General features: G+C 34.8%; 2 protein-coding genes across 2 annotated transcripts in view; one reads left to right on the top strand and one right to left on the bottom strand.

Annotated features, from left to right (window-relative positions):
- Positions 1 to 8,057: 8,057 nt before the first annotated feature.
- The window catches only part of LOC132555851 (alsin-like), a 50,263-nt gene continuing 37,703 nt past the window's right edge, over positions 8,058 to 20,617 (top strand). Inside the window, exon 1 of the mRNA XM_060220211.1 lies at positions 8,058 to 8,098. Within this exon, the coding sequence (XP_060076194.1) occupies positions 8,079 to 8,098 (20 nt within the window). The 5' untranslated portion in view covers positions 8,058 to 8,078. The remainder of the gene's footprint in view (positions 8,099 to 20,617) is intronic.
- Positions 17,373 to 19,253, bottom strand: LOC132555830 (uncharacterized). Its single transcript, XM_060220190.1, has one exon. It carries the CDS (start codon positions 19,251 to 19,253, stop codon positions 17,373 to 17,375), a length of 1,881 nt encoding a protein of 626 aa, XP_060076173.1.

Here is a 20,617-nt window from a genome sequence, read left to right as displayed (position 1 = left end):
CAAAAGTATTACATGACCTACGCAGTGTGATTAATGAGCCTATTTTCAAAATATTCGAAAATCGTTAGAGACAGGATTCATACTAGAGATTTGGAAAACAGCAAGAATTGCAGCGATATTTAAAAAAGGGGACAAAAGTTCAGCTTCTAACTATAGACCAGTCAGCCTGACCAGTATTCTCTGCAAAGTAATGGAGAAAACAATAAGATCACGTATTATAGACTATATGGAAAAAAACAATCTATTTAGTGACAAGCAATTTGGATTTCTCGGAGGGAGGACAACTGCATTACAATTGTTGAGAGTAATAGATAACTGGACGGAAATCCTAGACAAAGGAGGAGTCATAAATACAGTGTACATGGACTTCATGAAAGCCTTCGATAAGGTTCCACACCGTAGACTTATCGAAAAATTGACAATGTACGGAATACATGAGAGATTATGTGTCTGGGTGGAAAATTTTCTATCAAACAGAAGACAATGTGTCCAAGTAAATGAAGAGCAGTCAAAATGGCATGAAGTTACCAGTGGGATACCTCAAAGATCTGTGTTGGAGCCAGCTCTATTTGTCATTTTTATAAATGATCTACCGGATTGTGTACTATCAAAAGTGTATTTGTTTGTAAACGACACGAAAATTTTCAGAGAAATGAAGGACGGCAGTGATGCGTTACTACTACAACAAGACCTCAACCAGCTACATCAGTGGAGTGAAAGATGACTGCTTAAATTCCATCCAGATAAGTGCAAGGTCTTATCCATTCAAAATAAAGGGAAGCAGGTTGAGGAATCAAATTTTAGCATGTTAACAGAAGACAGTAGCAGAAAGATTTTGGAAAACGTTGACAGTTAAAAGGATATCGGAGTTACCATCGATAAACATCTCACATTTGAAAAACTAATACAACTACAGGTCAACAAAGCAAATCAAATAGTTGGACTTATACCCTGGACAACAGAACCTTCTACCTACTGTTCAAGGTACTAGTTCGGCCCTACCTGGAGTATGCTAGTTCGGTCTGGTCACCATACAGAAAGCGGGACACGGAGCTACTAGAGAATTGCAGAGAAGTGAAACAAGAATGCTACCACAGCTAGAAGACATGACCAATGAAGAGATAATAAAGATGTCAACACTTAAATACCGAAAAATGAGAGGCGACATGATCGAGGTCTTGAAAATAATACATGGAATATATGATAAGAAAGTAACAGAACATCTACTGAAATTAAATACAGCCAGGAACACCAGGATGAATTCACTAAAACTCAATAAACAGCAGTGCAACAGGGACGTCTGGAAAATTACACAAATTATGATAAATTGGAGCTGCCTATAGAGGACCGACAGGTCCTGCATGCAGAGACAACATAAAGCAACAAAAGGCAAGGCAAGGGTTAACATGTTCCGTGAGGTAACGACCGTTCACCTTCACCGAGTATTCACAATAGCTGTATGTATAGGCGATGTACAAATATGTCTACAATGTAAGATATATATGCAGAAAACAAATAATTTAATCATGACAGAGAGGTATATGTGTTTCATACGTCTTTGATCATGACAAATATTATTATATTTTAGAATGTAAAATGTCTTGATACACAAGATACCTAAAAAATTCTTTATGTCATACATGACCAATTAGTAAACACATTATCGCTATTTAGTACACCGCGTGAAGCACCATATGCTACCCCGCAAATGTACGTCCTTGTTTTATGTATTACATCAGAATACATCGGAATATTCCCAATTCCATGAAGTACCTATAACCGGTAATGTTTCTTCACATCACTGATATATTGGTCAAATGTGCAATATTTGAAGTGACCTACCTGTTTACAGCCTTTTCGCACACAAGCTAAATACAGGTTTGCAGACTAGGTGTATGCGTTTCATAATGCACGTAATTTTAGATGTTTTGTGAGTCGTCACACTGCATAAAACTAGGTTATTAAACAAAGGTAGGGTTTCCAGCAATGATAATGCTTCATAGAAGTCGATCTAAGGATTTGTTCTCCCTTCAACACCACTCATAGATACATTGCTTGGTGGCATCACAGTTGATTGCCTTGGCTTCACATATAATCCAAATTAATCGATGACACACTTGCCTAATTATCTAATTACGTAACTTAAATACTAAACTATGAAAGCCGATTATTAAAAAAAAAGAAAAAGAAGAAAGAAAAAGAAAAAACAAACAAATAAAAATAATTAATTATTTTAACTTAATATCAAAGTACTGCACAGTAAGTATAGTGCCTATATTATTAATTTTCTAAGCATTTTGTAAGAAAAATGGCAATTTTGTGTTAGCAAATGACTTTTTGAATGTCTCTATATTCAGTCCACGCCAAGTTATCAAGCATATAGATAGCTTAATGGCTTACCCTAATCCTTCCCAAAGATCGAAACTTTGTGCAAAGTGTTGATTTTCGGCTTTGATGTGTATCACCCCAATGACATGTTGAATGATAGAGGACATATGAGACCACTTAGTTACACGCCAAACCTTCATATACACACATATTTTCCGAATATATAACATTACCTAGCACGCATACAAGTAAGCTGACATGTCCTTGAATGATTCTATCTGTCAATTATAACTAGGACGTTAAATACAAGATATTATACAACCCATGCACTCCAATATCATTAGTTGTTCTTTTTACATAATTGTTTTTTTACATTTTCTACTAAGACGGAGACTTTAAACACTTAATACAGTACCGTTCTCACAATGAGAGACAGATGTGTTGTAAAGGTTGTAAAGTTGTCTTTAGGAGAGACATAAATATAGATTGTAAAGCCTGGACTGGTTGGACAAGAACACAGTTTCTATAGCTTCTTTCTTATTGTTCATCCTCTACTGGCACTGGTATTTACACTCCAAACCACGAGAATAAAGACGAACTTATCATGGAAACAGCGTTTTTAACATGTCAATTTCTAGTATATCGAAAACATTTCCTTCCATAGTAAAAGCATTAGAAATAACCATTGTTCCTTTGTTCTTTGGACATGAACATCATACAAGAGCAGATATTCTGAGCCAAGACACTGTTTTCTCAGAAGCATTTCTTGGCCAGCGGGCGACTGTCATACTTGGTGGTACATATATCTTCGTTCCTATGAGTTCTGATTACAAGCTCCATTGAATCTCCTACGATCACATGATTGCTTTGTGTTTCAGTACATATAACAATGTAGAAGCTTATTCTCTATCTTATCATTGGTCAATTTTTTTTTATCACTTCATAACATTAAGTTGTCGAAACCATTTTGTTGTGTAACATCTGAACTGCCGATGCAGCGATACAAGATATTTTCAAAGAAAAAAAGTCTATAGTATGCATCATAGATATTGCAGTCTGTGTTTCTTTTGCGTTATTGATCCCTTGCACAAAAAACGAAATGTATTCTTGGCATTAAACAATTCACGGTTTATTTAGAGTACACTCCGTTATTCCCCTTATTTTGTTTGTTGTTTTGTTTTTTTGTTTTTTTTTTCTTTTTGTTTGCTTTGTTTTGTTCTCATGTTTAAATAATCACGTGTGTAATCTAACTTATTGTGACGTAAGGTGTAGACAATGTAATGGCATTACACTCCAGGAGATTGCAGTGTGATTTTGGAATAGAAACTACCGGAAATGGCGTTTGACGTGGAATTGTCATGTATTTGACAATACTTGTCTGAATAAAGGACATTGCGATATGAAGTTCTATCTCATTGAAATGTGATTATGAATACAATAATTCGGTTCATACTCACGAATGCAATAGACACCTATTTAAGATGTTATGCATGTGATATCTTAAAGTCACTAAACACCTCATACTTACATGACATATAACGCCTTTTATCAAGATGCCCTACGGCAGATATTTTGATTAGCGCAAAAATGCCTCAACCAACTTTCCAGCTAAACTGCATTGTATATCATTTTTTTATTTTTTATTATTTTTGAAAGCATTGTTTTTTCGTTCAGACTAATTGGTACAACAATGGTAATCGCCGGTCAATGTTGACAATTTAAAACTGCTTTCTTGGCTACAACTGAATTGATATCACTAGTCCGGGCTGACGTTGTAGCGGTTACCTCTGATCACCAAAGTTCCTGGTTGCAGATGACCGTTTTCAAGGTTATTAGCAATCACGTAATCCTGAATAAATTGATGTCTTTTCGAACACGAAAATGTGCGTGAGTGAATACATCTACAAACTAAAATGCATTATTAATATATTCTAGTGATTACAAATGAATTCTCTGGTGCGATAATAAATGCATTCACATAACTGTATATTTGATACGTCTCTGTACATTCTTACACTGTACATGTTATATAGAGAAATTGTGGAGTAGGAGAAGCGGGTTAATGTGGTACGACGTAATGCGAGGTCGTGCACGTGAACCTACACAACACAGATCACGATGAGGAAGAACAATAAAATCTACGAGAATGTAAAATATATTGACGTGTGTTCTGGAATATTATTTCATTTTGTTGTTATCTTAAGTATACACTACCAATTATTATCAGTTGCAAGCCCAAAGGAATGAAACTGTTCAGTTCACGAGTCTTTAATCTGCATAATTATTGAAAATACAGTATGAAGGAAATGCTCAGTATCTTCAACGTTGGTAGTGTTGGAAATTTATCAAAATAGCATCTGACACTCAATGACAATCTATATGTAAAATAATTTATTTTCTATCGTCAGTCTAAACACAATGCCATGCGACCTCGAGCTTCGTTTGATTTACATCAAACGATTGAACTACAGTAGTAATCTTCTCGTTTTATTCACAAAGTGTCGCATATAAAACCTCCATTATTTAAATGTTTCAGGGTGTAGAAAGCGATAGGGAGTAAAACTCCTAATCGATGACACAGACTGCTACAGTTCATTAAGGATTCTTTACTGAGGGCTTTTCATGTTTAACAAAAACCACAAACCCAGGTCTCATGAGCTGTTGGGACAGGTATGTGTGTCGGGTAGATATAAGGTTAAGAAGACCAGGTGTTCCAGACGAGTAAACGTCTTCTGCTTCATCGACAACGCCTGTCAAGTAAACCTCGGTTAACCCAAGTAAGCAATGTCACAATGAGGACACGGTATATAACAAGGGAGTAAACTGGTAAACTAACGAGTATTGAACACGTCCAGCTTTATATCGCACAACGTAATATAGTATTTATCTACGACATCACTATCACGACCGTAAAACATCTCGAAAATGAAACAAAGGGAAACAGGTTATAATGTACCTGATGAGAGACTAAGATATGGAGCGAGAGTAAAAGTCAATTGCCGTGTATATATTACTTGCAACAACAATCAAAAATGAAAAAAATATCAAAATCTAATTTTGTTGAATTTGTAGAGATGTTCTTCCACACTCTTGCACACTACCTGAAGGGTCAGACTTGGAAGAATTACACACAGGCAAAAGGACTAACATTTCAAGAGTATACAGAAGAGAATTATGTTGTAGTGCAACCTTAGAGACATGCAATCGAATATTTCTTTACATCAATCAGTTTCAGAGGAGAAGGAAAACAAAAGCAAAAAAAAAAAAAAAAAAAATTAAACAAAAAACAAAACAAAACAAAGAAAGTACCATTATGTCAGTAGAACCAACTTCCAATTTCAGGGGTTTTTAGGGTTAATGTACCACGTTTTTTTAACATTTGTTTAGATCGAGTTTGGAACGTTTGTTGTTGACCAGCTGTATTTCAAAACAGCATAAGAGCAAACATAAGGCAACTTTCAAACTCTCTTGAATTGTTAGCACTCACAGCGACAATTACATCGGTTAATATTTGCACTGCTATCCATAATATGAATATTCTTTCACTGGGCGATGAAAACAATATTTGACGTTTAGTAATCCAAATACTGAATTTGGTATGCATCGTGTGTAATTTGGTTTGGGCATACAAATGGTGGCAAGTGGTAAGTACAATGTTGCCCGTTTTATTTGAACGATACACGTGTATAAACATATAAAATATTTCACTTTCGTTTGAAGCTGGTGTTTTCACACTGCAGCAGTTTTCAGATTTTTTTACTTTCGTTTTAAGTTGATACTTTAACATTACAACTAGATTTGAATCTTTCTTTTCATCACTTTGGATGTTCCTCAGACACCTCATCGGCTTCAAAACAAGCCCTTAGCATCACTAACGAGTCCAAGAAGGACGAAATTGCTGTTTCTTATTCTAGATTTGTGTTGAAAGGTGTTATTCACTTGTGTGTCTTTTTTACAATCTCAAAAGCTGATTTTTGTACTGCACCATCCCATGGTCATCCATTTTCCCTTCAATTCAAAGCAGGTGATTTCTTAACTTTCACGTCAGGCTGATATTAGCATATTTCAGCATCCATTGATCATCACTATGTTACACTTCACCATCCCTTGGCCACCATTGTATTGACATTGCAGTATCTTGGTATCATTTTCTAACTTTCATTTAAAGCTAACATGCTTGCACTGCCGCATTCCCTCCGTCACACGTTTATTAACTTTCACTTAAAGCTGACATTTTTACATTGCGGCATCCCTTGGTCAGCAATTTATTGACTTTTATTTAAAGCAGATATTTTTACACTGCAGTACTTCTTGATCATCCGATTTTTATTTTCGTTTTAAGTCGATACTTTTACATTAAAATATTCCTTGGTCATCAATTTTTTTTTCCATTTAATGCTGACATTCTTGCACTGCAGCACCTCTTGGTCATCAGATTTTTACTTTAGTTTTAAGTCGATACTTTCACATTATAACATCCCTTGGCTATCATATTATTACTCTTCACCAGTCCTTGGCCACCTTTCTTTTGCCTTTTGTTCAAGGCTGATATTTTTTTTATATTGCAGCATCTTTGGGTATCATTTTTAAACTTTCATTTAAAGCCGACATTTTCGCACTGCAGCAACCCTTGGTCACCACCTTTTTACTTCGTTATATTAGCATTAAACCTGATCGAATAAGGATTTTATCAAGTATGATTATTGTAACTTAAGAAATGATATATACTTAGTGTATCTTAATCTAGATGTTATTTTACATCATCCAAAACGTCATATATTTTTTAATCTCTTATTCACCCCGTGAGAACACAAATTGATGATTTTTCAGGGTATGATTTCTCTACGCGCGTGTTCTGTAATGAAATTCCTTTTGTTTTACAACTAACTGGTTGGTCAGTACATTTGAAAACCGATGTCATATTTGCTTGTAATCAACATAATGGTAGGATTGGTTTAATTGTGAAGATTAATAGTAATGATTATGTAATATTCAGTTTGTGTGTATGTATGAAATTCGTTTGGTCCATGTAATTTGAACGTTACTTCATTCCTTATTTTTTTTGGTTTATTTTGATACAATATATTCGAGCATTGGTGTCAGTTATATATGTTGTCTTCCCCTATATAAAAGAAGTGTTTATCTCTTTCACAAGCACGTCGGTAAACAATCGTCTTTCACCCTTTTTGAATGCAGAAATTCGAATATTTTGTGACGCATCTATAGTTGTGTAACTCTAGTAAATACTAACCGCAATTTACTAATTAGCTACATAGAACTTCTCTTTACCTCGATCGGTTGAGCGTCAGACTAGTAAGCCAGGGTTCCGGGTTCGTAACCTTGCATTGAAATCAATAACAACCTCTGTTACAGGATTTACAAATTAAAGAACTTTAGCAGGCAAATATAACAGTGTATGCCAGCACAATCTGGCGTTTGTTATGGTCGGCGTCCCATGGTTAATTTGCATGAATTATATTGTTAGACTTGTATTTTTTGTTAGATTATTTTTTAATGATGACAGTTTAAGTGACTTCTATAGATACAGGTCATTGCTCATTTTAACTCGGGAAATAGTCCGGAAGTGAGGGACCATAGACCGACTTTAAATTTAGAAATGACTTAAGTATCAACAATAATGGCTGCGCCCATGAGTGATGTGTCCCGTCCAAAGTCTCCTGACGTACAGACATAATTTAGATTTGGTAATTAGATATACATGGTGGTAGAAGTTCCATATCAAGTCTGGAATGGAGTTTTTAAAGGAACGGTAACAATATTTTTACTCTTTGTTTTGTTTTGATATCCGTAAGTTGCAGTGATTTCTTTGACTCTCATATTTTGAGTCATGGGCTCACGTTTTTCCTGTGCTTTGGGATTCACTCATATTTTTAAGATCCATGTCACTATATCTCTTAGTATAAGGATGCACCTAACATTTGGAATTGTTCTTCTGGAGTTGTCTGAAAAAATCAAACAAAATTTGCTTTTGTATGCTTACTATTGTACTGGGAAATCGAAAGTAAAATTTGATTGGCTACACCAAAAAAGCTGGTTAAGATATATATGCAGTTGAAATTCGTCGTCTCGAAAATTGCTTGAGTCGTTGATTGTTTGAGTTAAAATAATTTTCAAGTCACGAATTTCCCCTTCTATATCCTAGCATTTTTAGTTTGGATGACTCATATTTCATTGAGCTGAAATTTTGGTTGCGTTGAAGCAATTTTTCAGTCCCTTTAATTGTAAAGAAAGATAAAAGTCATTCGTTGTTTCGAAATTAATTTTTGTCAAAACATTGGCACGTCTTCTGACAACATTGGTAAAACTTGTTCACTGATGATTAATTACCAGTTTTAGTATCCAATTAAGGGTTGGCTTCTTAATTAGTGTCACCATCCTGTAGTAGTGACTTACCTGTACAATAAAAAGTAGCGTGTTTTACACAAAACATGAAAACAGCTAGCTTCCTTGCATGTATTTTCAGGAAAGATAAAAACAAAACCATCAAACCAGTATGTACTTTTTGACAAAATCTGATCCCCATAATTAAAAAAGAAATTCTGAGTTTGTTAACTAAAGGACTGTGATCACGCAGTTTGTCAGATTTAGTGTCTGGACAATGAAATGTTGAAAGTATTTTTCATTGATAGAATGTGTGATTTGTTAAGTCTAGTGCTTGTACAATATTTTCTGTAACAAGTAAAAACATTCTAGTGCCGCATTTTTCTTATGTTTATTTATTCATAATAAAGTTACATTGATATGATCTATGGCTTCATACATCTTTTCTTGTAGCGTATCAAAAGCAAATTTAGATTTCGTATTATGTCGTTCTGTATAATATATGACGTGTATGTGCTTGGTCAGTAAAGGTATTGAACATGTGTGGGGGACGGAATGACGAGAGTACAATTGCATTTGATTGGAGTTGTTATTACATGTTTTTGCTATTTGGATGAATGAACAAAAGGAGAAAGTAGGATAAATTCTTCTGTTTATTTACAGCAATTTTGTATATCATATGAAAGTATACTGTTTGCATGTTATTGCAGCTCTACTTTGTTGAGAAAACTAATATCGTCAACCTTATTTATACACTTGGTTTGAGTTGAAATACAGACGAGTCAAAAAACATTTTCAACTGTTCCATGAATTTCGAGATTAAAAGTTTAGACTGTATATTAATTTTCATTTTAAATTCATGTTGTTTAATATCAACCACAATATAGTTGTTCAATGTTCTGATTGCCTTATAATGTTACAGTGTCCTAGTATATATAAGCGCCCATACTACACACAGTTTTCATACTGACTTGCATCTATAACAGGAAAAAAGTAGTGTACATGTGCCTCAGCAGGGGATGGAACCCATGACACTAGTTTACTGTATCACTGCCACACTGATCTATAATAAAAGGGAAACTCCTTGTGGTGCGAAACTAGACAGTGCCCCTACATATGTATAATGCATATTTATCTATGCCACTGCCCCCTTCTAATGTGTTTGTCAACGAAAACCACATCAACCCGTGTCCTTTTGCTCCAAAAAATCCCCTCAGTCTACTCCTGCACTTTGAGTGGTCTATGGCACCAAATATTACAGGAAAAGAGTAGTTTGTCTCTCTTAGGGATCTGTTCTATTTTGGGATTACTCCTTGGCACTAAGTTATATTGTGACTGTGACAGTGTCCCTCAGAAAGGAATAACCATGGATTAAACCTATGACCCAGCTGGCTCGCTGGTCATGGTCAACAATTAAAGGGAAATTCCCTTGAGGGTGAAGCTGGGTGGTAATTGTATCTAAGCAATTAAGACTTGCCACACTTACATGGAATACTATAGAAAGGCAATTCTGACATAATTAATTAAATACTTGTAAAAGCAGACTACATGTTCATTTACATATCTACAACACTGAAACTTGTCATTTAGAAATTATGAAGAAAGAAAGTAAACGAAGAAGAGTAGAAAACTAACAACCTTTAGTGCATAAAATGGAAAAAAAAAATTTTATGGTCTAAAGGTTTCAATTCATGGAGAAATGAGAGCTTAGAAATAATTAAGGCTTTGAGATGTTGGAGAGGGTTATTGTATTAAAATCTCAAGCTTAAAAATACTTGAAAAAATATCAAGGATATGGAATGCAATGTTATAGATATCTAGCTACATGTAAATTAATTTATTCCACATACTACCAAATCTTGCATTCAAATGGTTTTTTTTAGCTTTTCTTACAAAGAAACTGTCAATATGTAGGATAGAATTGATTTTTAGATGCAAGGAAACAGTATCTATAGGGAAGACTAACAAGTAGACCTTACTTTTCCCTTCAAAAAACCCAACAACACATTTCTACTTCAGTCTATTTAAAAAAATCAAGAAAATACCAACATTGCAAAATAATCATAATTCAATCTCAATTCTATAAAACTTGAGCAAAAATGAACAAAAGAAAGATTACACAGAGACTCCTGAAAAAGTTCAAGGAGAATTAAGACCAGGTATTGCAGAAGAGTGAGTGTCTTCTGCTTCATCAACGACATAGCCATGTAAACCTTGGCCATTCCAAAAAAGTAATGTCACCTTCTCAAATGAAAACAAGGAATACAGCAACAGAACCAACAGGCAAACTAACAGGCATTAAATACGTCCAGCTTCATGTCACACAGAGAAATAGAATATTTGTCACTCAGATCACTATGGGGACCATATAACTTCCCCATAATTTTCATCAACCTGCATCTTTAGAACCCTTATGTTGCATGACATGTAACTGGTTGTGCATTATGTATTTTTAGACTGAATAAAACATCATTTTGATATGGAATGTACTTTTTTGTAAGTACTGGATGACAGGCAGCCTTAATGGACTTTGTATTATTGCAATAATTTGTTTTAGTTCTTACGATTTCTTGCATGGAGAATTACTGGATATATAATTCTAAAGTTTCTATATATGATATGTATGTTTTCCTTTGTCCCTAGTTGTTCGCACATTGATCCAAAGATAGGTGTATTAGATTTTGGAGCTAATTTCAAAGAAAAGAAAAATTGAAGAATTATGTTGCAAATACCTCTCTAGGATCTATTGTTTTGCCCACCTGGCATTGGCATAAAACATTATCTATCTCTGAATTTCATACCCTAGTCACTGTTCATTTTTGCTTAAATTTTAAATTTTAACTTCAATTAATCAATGTTTCAGCGTCTTAATTCCAAGTATGTTTATTTAGACCAACCTACCTCAGATAAGCAAATGCTTCATAGGTTATAAAGTTCAAGGTCACTTTTTGAAATTTAAGTCTTGTCCAAATTTTGTCATAAATGCAAGTTTACAGTGTTGTTGATCATGTTAATACTTGTTATATATAGAAAATACCTTCCTGGTAATTTCCAGTTGGAGGATAGATTATTTCTGTACTATATAAAGTGATATTCTGATAAACACCTGTTTTATTCCTTTATTTCGATACATCATATACATTTTTAAGTGATTTCTTTTTGTCACAGCTCCTGGAACTAGAACTTTTACTTCCAATCCTAGCTTTCTGATTGGTTGAAATTTTCTAGCATGTTACACATGACACCTAGTAGCAGTTGTAAGCTATAAATAATGCTGTTTCTTTAAAACAATGCCGTGCACAGTAATTCTGTGTTCATGTTATAGCATTGCCTAGAATTGAAAAAGAAATTTATTATATTCAAAGCACTAGAATGTGGCTACATACTGATGTCTGCAGGCATAAGAATGCATGGATTATCTCCCTTCTATCGTTAAAACAGTTAGTAAAAGAGAACTTGGTAATTAGTAACAAACAAAAGATAATATTGATACTTGCTTAATTTCATTTTGCAGCTGTAGTGATTTATCTATGTTTTAAAATGTTTGGACATTTTCCACCCCAAAACAAGTAGAAATAACAGGACATTTTGTATATAAGCATGTTAAATTTCAAAGTATATGTCATTTGTCTTTTGACACTCAGCTGTACGTCGTGGGGTTGGTGCATGTTTATGTATCATATAGATAATGATGTTGGTACTGTAAAGGTGCAGTCAAGGAGTTTAAACTGGTATGCATTACCTGTCTGCTGTTGTAAAAAATGTTGTCTTTGAGATTTAAGACTGAGGGATTATAGATACATATGATAACAATATGTGTACCTTAATTGAGACCTTTCCTTTGCTTAGTCAAGAGTGTCAGTTTTAAGTTCAGAGGTTCCAGGTTCAAGTCTAACTGATTTTGTTCTTTGGCACATTCCTTGTATCATATTTGATCATGTCAATTTATGTATGGTGGTTTGCATACAAAGTTGGGCTGAGATGATCATGGTCAAGTGACAATGTCCCTAATAATAACAGTAAATATCTGTCTGTCTGTCCGTCTGTCTATCTGTCTGTCTAGGTTGATGAGAATGTAATGTCTATCTAGATTTACTCAGAGATAACATCTGTCTGTCTAGATTGATGAAAGTAAATGTCTGACTAGATTTACTCAGGGTAAATGTCTGTCTGTCCATCTGCCTAGGTTGATGAGAATATAATGTCTGTCTTGATTTACTCACAGTAAATGCCTGCCTGTCTAGATTTATACTCAAGAGTAAATTTCTGTCTGTCTAGATTGATGAGAGTAAATGTCTGTCTAGATTTACTCAGGGTAAATGTCTGTCTGTCCATCTGCCTAGGTTGATGAGAATATAATGTCTGTCTTGATTTACTAACAGTAAATGTCTGTCTAGATTTATACTCACAGTAAATGTCTTTCTGTCTAGATTTATACTCAGAGTAAATTTCTGTCTAGATTGATGAGAGTAAATGTCTGTCTAGATTTACTCAGGGTAAATGTCTGTCTGTCTGTCTAGATCATGGAGATGACTTCAGACTAATTAAACACTGAAAATATAAAAGAAACTTCATGTTCATGTAGGTAAATGATACTGACACATTTGTCAGCTGGATATTATAGCTATGTGAAGATTACCTTCATTCTGTCAAGACAATAGCTACAGTTTTTAGACCCTGAAAAGTGTCATAATAATGGGCCGTTGTGATGTACAATTTGTCATTAAGATGTTCAAACATGCCAATCAAATATATACAGTTGTACAATACTTTGGTTTTATCAAGATCAATGGAAAGGAAGTAAACTTTGATATACTGGAAGACTGCCAAAAATCTGATCTCATTATACTGAACATAATGATCAGGAGTGTCTTAGTAAAGGAAAAAAAAAATTTATAATTGCTTTCTCTGTCTGTCAGTGTTCCCAGTGATCGCAAATTGTGTAATATTGCCCAATGCGTGGTTTTCTCTTAAAGTTTAAAAAAAAAATGCAATTGATTTTAAAGTTTTTTGAAATCAACTCTTTCATATATTTCTGTTTAAAATACATTCATGTTAAGTGATCTTTCAGTTTCTGTTTCGATATACGTTACTTGAAGTGGATTACGCTATGTTTCTCTGTGTATTGTAGAACAAGAAATGAAACATGGAAGAAATATGATAATACAATGTATTGTTAAAGGAAGGGTCAAATAGGGTTATATTGCAATATTCCAGAAGTGTATTTTAATCATATTTCAGTATAGATAGAAAGTGGTGATGATAAATGTAACCATATTGTCCATGTTAACTGATACAAACTCTTCAGGGACCTAATCCAGTCGCCATTTCTCCATCGTCGTGCAATTTACATTTCTGACTCCTTATAAGTAATCAAGAGGCTCATGGTAATGATATTGAGTCCCTAGCTTGTGCCAGATGAAGAGTTACCAAGTTGATGTAGACGTTTGCTCAAGGTCACAAGGCTCATATTTGTTAAATCTTCAAACAAGTTCTTAATAACCATGTAGCTCAGGGCTCTAATATTTTGCCTGTAGCATGCTGTGATGAAGGGCTACAGGTGTGTTTAAATGAATGACCTTGACCCTTTTTCAAGCTCACATGGGTCAAATTTATCAAAATCTTGAAACATCTTCATCTTGAAAACCACAACGCCCAGGGTACTAATATTTGGCAACTGACAAAAAAAATTGAGAATAAATTCTTTTTATTTAAAGTTTGTTAGATTCTTTTACATTGGATGGAAGTCAATCTTCTGCACAGTTTACATTTGCACTACATGTAGAATGTAAATTAAGTGATTTAAACTTTACTTTGGTAACAAGGTGATTTCTGGGATATGTTACAAAAACAATGACAGTATTGATAGGACTCAGGTGACTGTTAAGGTGCTGGGGCCTCTTTGTTTCTCAAGTAGATTTTCCTGAAAATTATACAAAATTGATTGCATATACAGGACTGTAATATGTTTTCCCAGAGACTCTTATGTATGAAGCCAGGTAACAGTTAAGGCTGCTGGATGTGTCCTGGCTACTTTTCTATGTGGAGTCATAACTGACAGTCCTGTGTCCTTCACCCTCATTGTCCTCAGGTTGATAAATGCAAGCAAGCTTTGAGGACAAGCGAGAATAAGCCATTGTGTCACATATCTGTCATTTATTTGTTCAGCCAGATGTCTAAGACATTGATACGATAGCTATGGTGTATTACACTGTGTAAAAACTTGTATAATGTGCACACTAACTTAATATGCACAGATATTTTCTGGAGCTGAAAATGGTAAGAAATGCTTTTACAAGCATAATGTTCACACCCAAAAATTCAGTCAAAATTGATCTCCGGGAGCCAAGAAATTGATCTCAGAGTTTTCAGCTGAAACGTCAGACCAGTTATATAAAGTCCAAAAGTGTTCTCTTCATAATTTGTTTTCATCTCATCTACTGACTTTTAATAATCTTCTTTTTAGTTATAGGAAGTATGCTGGGGGTAGATATATATGAATAACCTTGACCCAATTTCTGATGTGTTACAAACTTAAAACATCTTTTAAATCCATGTCAAATGTGTAAAATATATAATTATGAACATTGTACAAAATCTTTTCTTCACCTGTAACAATTAATGGAAAGAAATCACCTGCAACAGTAACTGGAAAGAAAGAGGGATCAATATAAAGGATGTTTGAATATACAGAACTGTAGAACAGGTGTGAGATTCTGGTCCATTTGTCCTGTTGTTGTTTCAGTTTGGGCAGCAATATGACTGCTAGTTATATTTATATAAGTCAAAGTGTCAACATACTTGTAGGATGTGTATTTATCAAACATTTGTTGTACATTGAAATCTCCTGAAGGAAAGTTTGAACAAAACTGATATGTAAACCAAAGAAAGAGGCCAACTTAAAAGTGCTACATTCTGAAATTCATCGGTCGCTACTGCATGACTTTGGTTTTCCTTATTTCTTCCTGATTGTGACAGATTTTTGTAGAGAATCGTGATGTTTAATTGACACCTTATCAATTTTATCATAACAAATGGTTGAAAATAAAACACAAAACACAAGACTCTTTTATCATTTTATTTGCATGTGCAGCGTAGAATTTTACCAGGTACAGTATATACATTATAAATATTTTTATCAGCGTTATATAACTTAGCTGTGCAAGTATATGCTTGGTGTTGATCTATATATTGTGTGTGCATAACTGCTGTAGTGCATAGTCAAAGCAGTCACTGCTAGCCCACAGAGTTCAAAGCGGTAAAAATCACCAACTGAAAGTCACTTGACTGCCTTATAGACACACTTTTGCTGCATTTTGAATGTGAATTTGCATTCACAGTTTTGCAGTCCAAGGGAGGTAATTTTCACCCAAATAGTGTTCCTCAATAGTGTAAATTATGGTCTTTATAATGGCTTGATAATATTTGCCCTAAATTAAAACAAATTTATTAGGAAGTCTTCAAGGCAGATCATGCAGTCTGAATTTCTCTGACGGGAAACATGGAACTGTGTACAGCTTATTATAGATAATAAATTTGATATTAACTAATTGTCATGTGGAACTGGACAATCACCTAAAATTTAGCAACTTGCAGCTTATTCTTCATTAACTTCTTATTGCAGTAGTAAGGAATTTTCACATACTGATGCTTTTTGTCATTTTCTTAACTGAGTAAAAAGTGTAGATGTGAACGTTTTTTATAGGTATACATTATACAATATTATATATAAATATAAACACTTCTAATTTGGTAAAAAATAAAATGAAATTTTGATTCATTGCATTATAATGAAGCAACTCCTGGATAATATATAAATACTTAATTACACATGTATAAGTACTTATTAATGTATATTTGGAATCTTATAGATTTATATCAATCTATTTTTTCTGAAATAAGCCCAGGGAGCTCACACATAATCTGTGATACAAATCGAGGGGTGGGCTTATTAGAGTACAATATGTCAGGGGCTGTCAAGTAACCTTTGATTCAAGGTCAGAGGTTGGGCTTATCTACAGGCAATGAAATAACTTTTATTGGAGATTATATTGAACAACAATACTGATACAAACATGGGCTTATTGTTTGATTAATTGACATGTCTTTAGTCTAAAGGACTATTAAACAATATACCAAGTTTTATCAAATCTTCATTACAACATGGACACATCTATAAGGTTCTAATCATCAAATGTTAGGAACAAATTAGAGCAAAGTTCTCAAATACTCTCAGCTTTACGAATTTTGATGAACAGTTTTGTCGTTACTGACACAATTACAGCTTAATGTATTACATTTATGACATCACAGCATTGTGTTATATGATACTTATAACATGGATTTACTACATATAAGATAATACATAGATGTATACATATGTTTGTATATCAATGTAAATACCAGATCAGTTGCAAAGTCCGTTACCTTATTTCAGTACAATTTGATGTGTATTTTTATCTGAGCAAATTAAGTTCAAGCTAGGTACCATCACCAGAATATCCATTTGAAGCCATATTTTTACCATTGCAGTGCAGGAACTAATTTTCTCACTGAAAATTTGTCAGTTCACTATTCATTATGTAGTTCCAATTATGGCAAAATGAGAGAAAATTAAAACTAGAAAAAAATTTATAATTAGCAGTATCTTATAATTGATATTGTTTTCATAGAAATTGACGATGTACAGAATTTGAGGAAATTTAAAGCAATGTTGTGTCGCCTAAACAACAGCAGAAACGGTTTGAACATGCTCCGTACGAGAACTTGGATGATACTGGTGGCCCTGATGTTGATTGCTGCAGGACTTTGTGTGCATCTCCATTGGCAGTCCCGTTACTGTGTAGGGAGAAGTATGGGAATCGAAGTGGTCGATTGAAGAGAGGGACTGAATTAGTTTTATCTAAATGTACAGGATCGGTGCATGGGCCTAGATTTATTGGGACATCTAGTGTCAGCTTTCCTCCACACGTTGTAAATTTGACAGTCATAAGCAGGCTGTAAGTTATTGTTACAAGACGACAACCAGGCATGACACTAGGTAGAAAGTTTGTATGTGTGGGAAGATGGATTTCATAGAAAATGATGTTACGTTTGTTTGTCTTGGTGATTGTGCCCTCTGGATATTTTTCTTCAACGTTAGCAATGTTGAATTGGGCCTTTGAACGAACACCTTTCACAGAAACTGCTTGCCTCAGAACACATGAAATCTTTTTAATTCTGTTTGCGTAGCGATTTTCCATCTCCAGGTGAATTTTGATATCGTCGCCAGCAAGAAAGCAGGAGCGATCAAGAGACATGTGAATGTTTGCAGGTTCTCGAACTCTAAACACTGAACAAGTGATAGGAACATCTTCAACATGAGACACAGGTGTCATCGCCATGGGAACAGAATGTATGTCAAAAGGACGTTTTACCTGGAATGTTTGTTTGCGTGATACAAGCACTTTGACAAAATTGTTCATAGAGTGTGTGCTGCGTGCTGAAGATGCTCCAACATCATCACAAATTCGAGCTTTCACAAGGTAGGTAGTCTCCAGATTGAATCCGTTGATTTTGTCCTGATAAGTGGTAGATGTCGGGATGGCTTCAGGAAGCTGTAGTCGAAAATTGGAGACATAGTGTCCAGGCGTGATAAGTGATGTCCAACGTCCATCAGGGGTACCAATGATGTAGGAACGTTTACTGAGGAACACATCACGTTTAGTAGTTGACACGCCAGACTCTTGTTGTGTCAGTGTGGCTGTTGTCTGACCAATGATCAACAGTTCTATGAAACGAATATCCATTTCATTACTTATGTCAAAGATAATTTTCCCAGTGAGCTCCTCTCCAGGCAGAAATCGATGACGTTCGTGTTTGTCAAACTCTATGTCAAATTGTGTAACATAATATTCCTTTCGTTCTGGACGACTTCGACGAAAGGCCACAGAACTACCCTTTGTGTCTGTGCTGGGCGTTCTTCGTCGTCTCTGAGTTAGATGACCATTGATCTTAGCATAACCTCGTACGCTTCCAGGATAAGTTGCACTAACTTGGCCAGTTATTGCATGGCCTTGGGTGTGGGGAACCGATCTCTTGATTCCTGGAGATTTAGGCACTCCCCTCATAGAACCTTGAGGAATACCATGTGTAGGGCTCTTGGGAATTGTTGCACCCCTATGTGGATCTCCTTGTAACTGACCACTCCTAGGGTTAGAAGAATGGTACTTCAAATGATTCTGATCCTCTGGGACTGGCACGGTGATGATCTTGGCAAGTTTAGCCTTGCTCGATGCTTCACTGCGATATTTAGCACTACGAGGACTGTTGTTTGCACCATTTGCATTGTTCTGTATATAGTGACGACGCACTTCTTCTGTATCTTGAAATGCCTTGTTCTGTATGTAATGGTGATGATGTTCCTCTACATCTTGAAAATTAAAAACCACATCCGTTTGTGAAACAGAATCAAGGTGGCTGATTTGAATATCCGGATCGCTATTCATTGATCGTGGACTGTTTGGATCTTCCTCGTCATAGGCATTATGGGATTGACGATAACGTGCTGATCTGGCATGAGTGGATGATTTTACAGGCTGCATGGTTTTCTTAAAGTTCTTTTCTTTCTTTATTCAGGTTCCTCAGTTCACACTGGACATTTATGGTCTTCAGCTGGAATGATAAAAAAGAATCTAAGGAAGATACTTTCATTATCAACAAGATGTTGATCTGGAAATTTAAGAAGAGTAAAGATACTGCACATTATCAATTAATGACTGATCATTAAAGATTTGGGGTTGAGGAATTGAAATCCTCAGAAGATCCCTTGATCCTTATTTATTGGCTGTGTATATAATTACATGACACAATTTTTAGCAGATACCATACAATAACAATTAAAAGAATTAAAGAAAGTAAAGAAAACCAAAGACAACCACCTTGTAACTTTACAAAATACTGGACTGGGGTTCAGTTTAGAATTATTTTCTGTGATTCATTCTGTTATTGAACCAAAACATAGAAAACATGGTCGATAAAAATGCCTGTTTCATACAGCATTCAATGAGATGAAGATAGTGGCTAAAATCATAGTCAAACTTTGAATGATGTATTTATCTTCAAATAAGCCTATCAGTACATTCTTTCAGAGACTTGGAGTCAGAGGATGGGCTTATTCCAGGACTCGGAAATGTTCAGATCAGTAAATAAGATACATTTACATCACCAGGGCTTTATTATTACCAGACTTGGGGTTTTTTCTGAATGAAATGTTATATTTATGTTTCGGAGAAAAATATTGATACTTTAAGATTTTCAGTGATAAGTTGATTTATAATTAATGAAAAGGATATGGATAATAGTCTTTGGAAGGCTGCCAGTTTGTTAAAAATTTATGATGCTTCTAATTAGTTGTGGTGTGAAACGTTTTGTTACGGTATAACCAAGCACAAATATGATACACTAACATTTGTCATCAACCTTAAACACTTCATGTTCATATTATAGTTAAACAGCTGAATGATTTCTGCGGGATTATCGCTGTCTATCCCACGCTACGCTGGTCCTGAACCAGAAGTACAGGCGATTATTATTAATCAATAAGAACACATGCAATGTTAATGACTCCGGTCCATCAGTGGATTGCTGTAACCTGGCATTGGAAAGGACATGGTTATATTCTTTGATAAGGTGGGGGAGGATATATATTTTGTGCAATATACCTGGTAATCAATGTATAATTGTACACAGGTCTGGGACCCTTGTGCAGTTATTACATAACAATTGCATGTTATTGTATACAGCTAAAGTATGGGCTGGAGGTTTAATGGCAAGATTTGGGATTCCCTGTGACATGTCTGTTTCCTCAGGCAAAACTGAGGTAAATAACCAAGTTGAGAGAAACTAGAAGCTTGCTATCTCCTACCTGCCCTATTTAGTGTGAACTTATGCCAATGTAACATTTGTA

This window comes from Ylistrum balloti, unplaced genomic scaffold (genome assembly GCF_031769215.1).
Source record: "Ylistrum balloti isolate Yb309-2 unplaced genomic scaffold, AGI_CSIRO_Ybal_v1 Utg370520, whole genome shotgun sequence".
Classification (NCBI taxonomy): Eukaryota; Metazoa; Mollusca; class Bivalvia; order Pectinida; family Pectinidae; genus Ylistrum; species Ylistrum balloti.
Note: the sequence above shows the minus strand (reverse complement) of the source record. Positions and strands in the feature narration are given on the sequence as shown.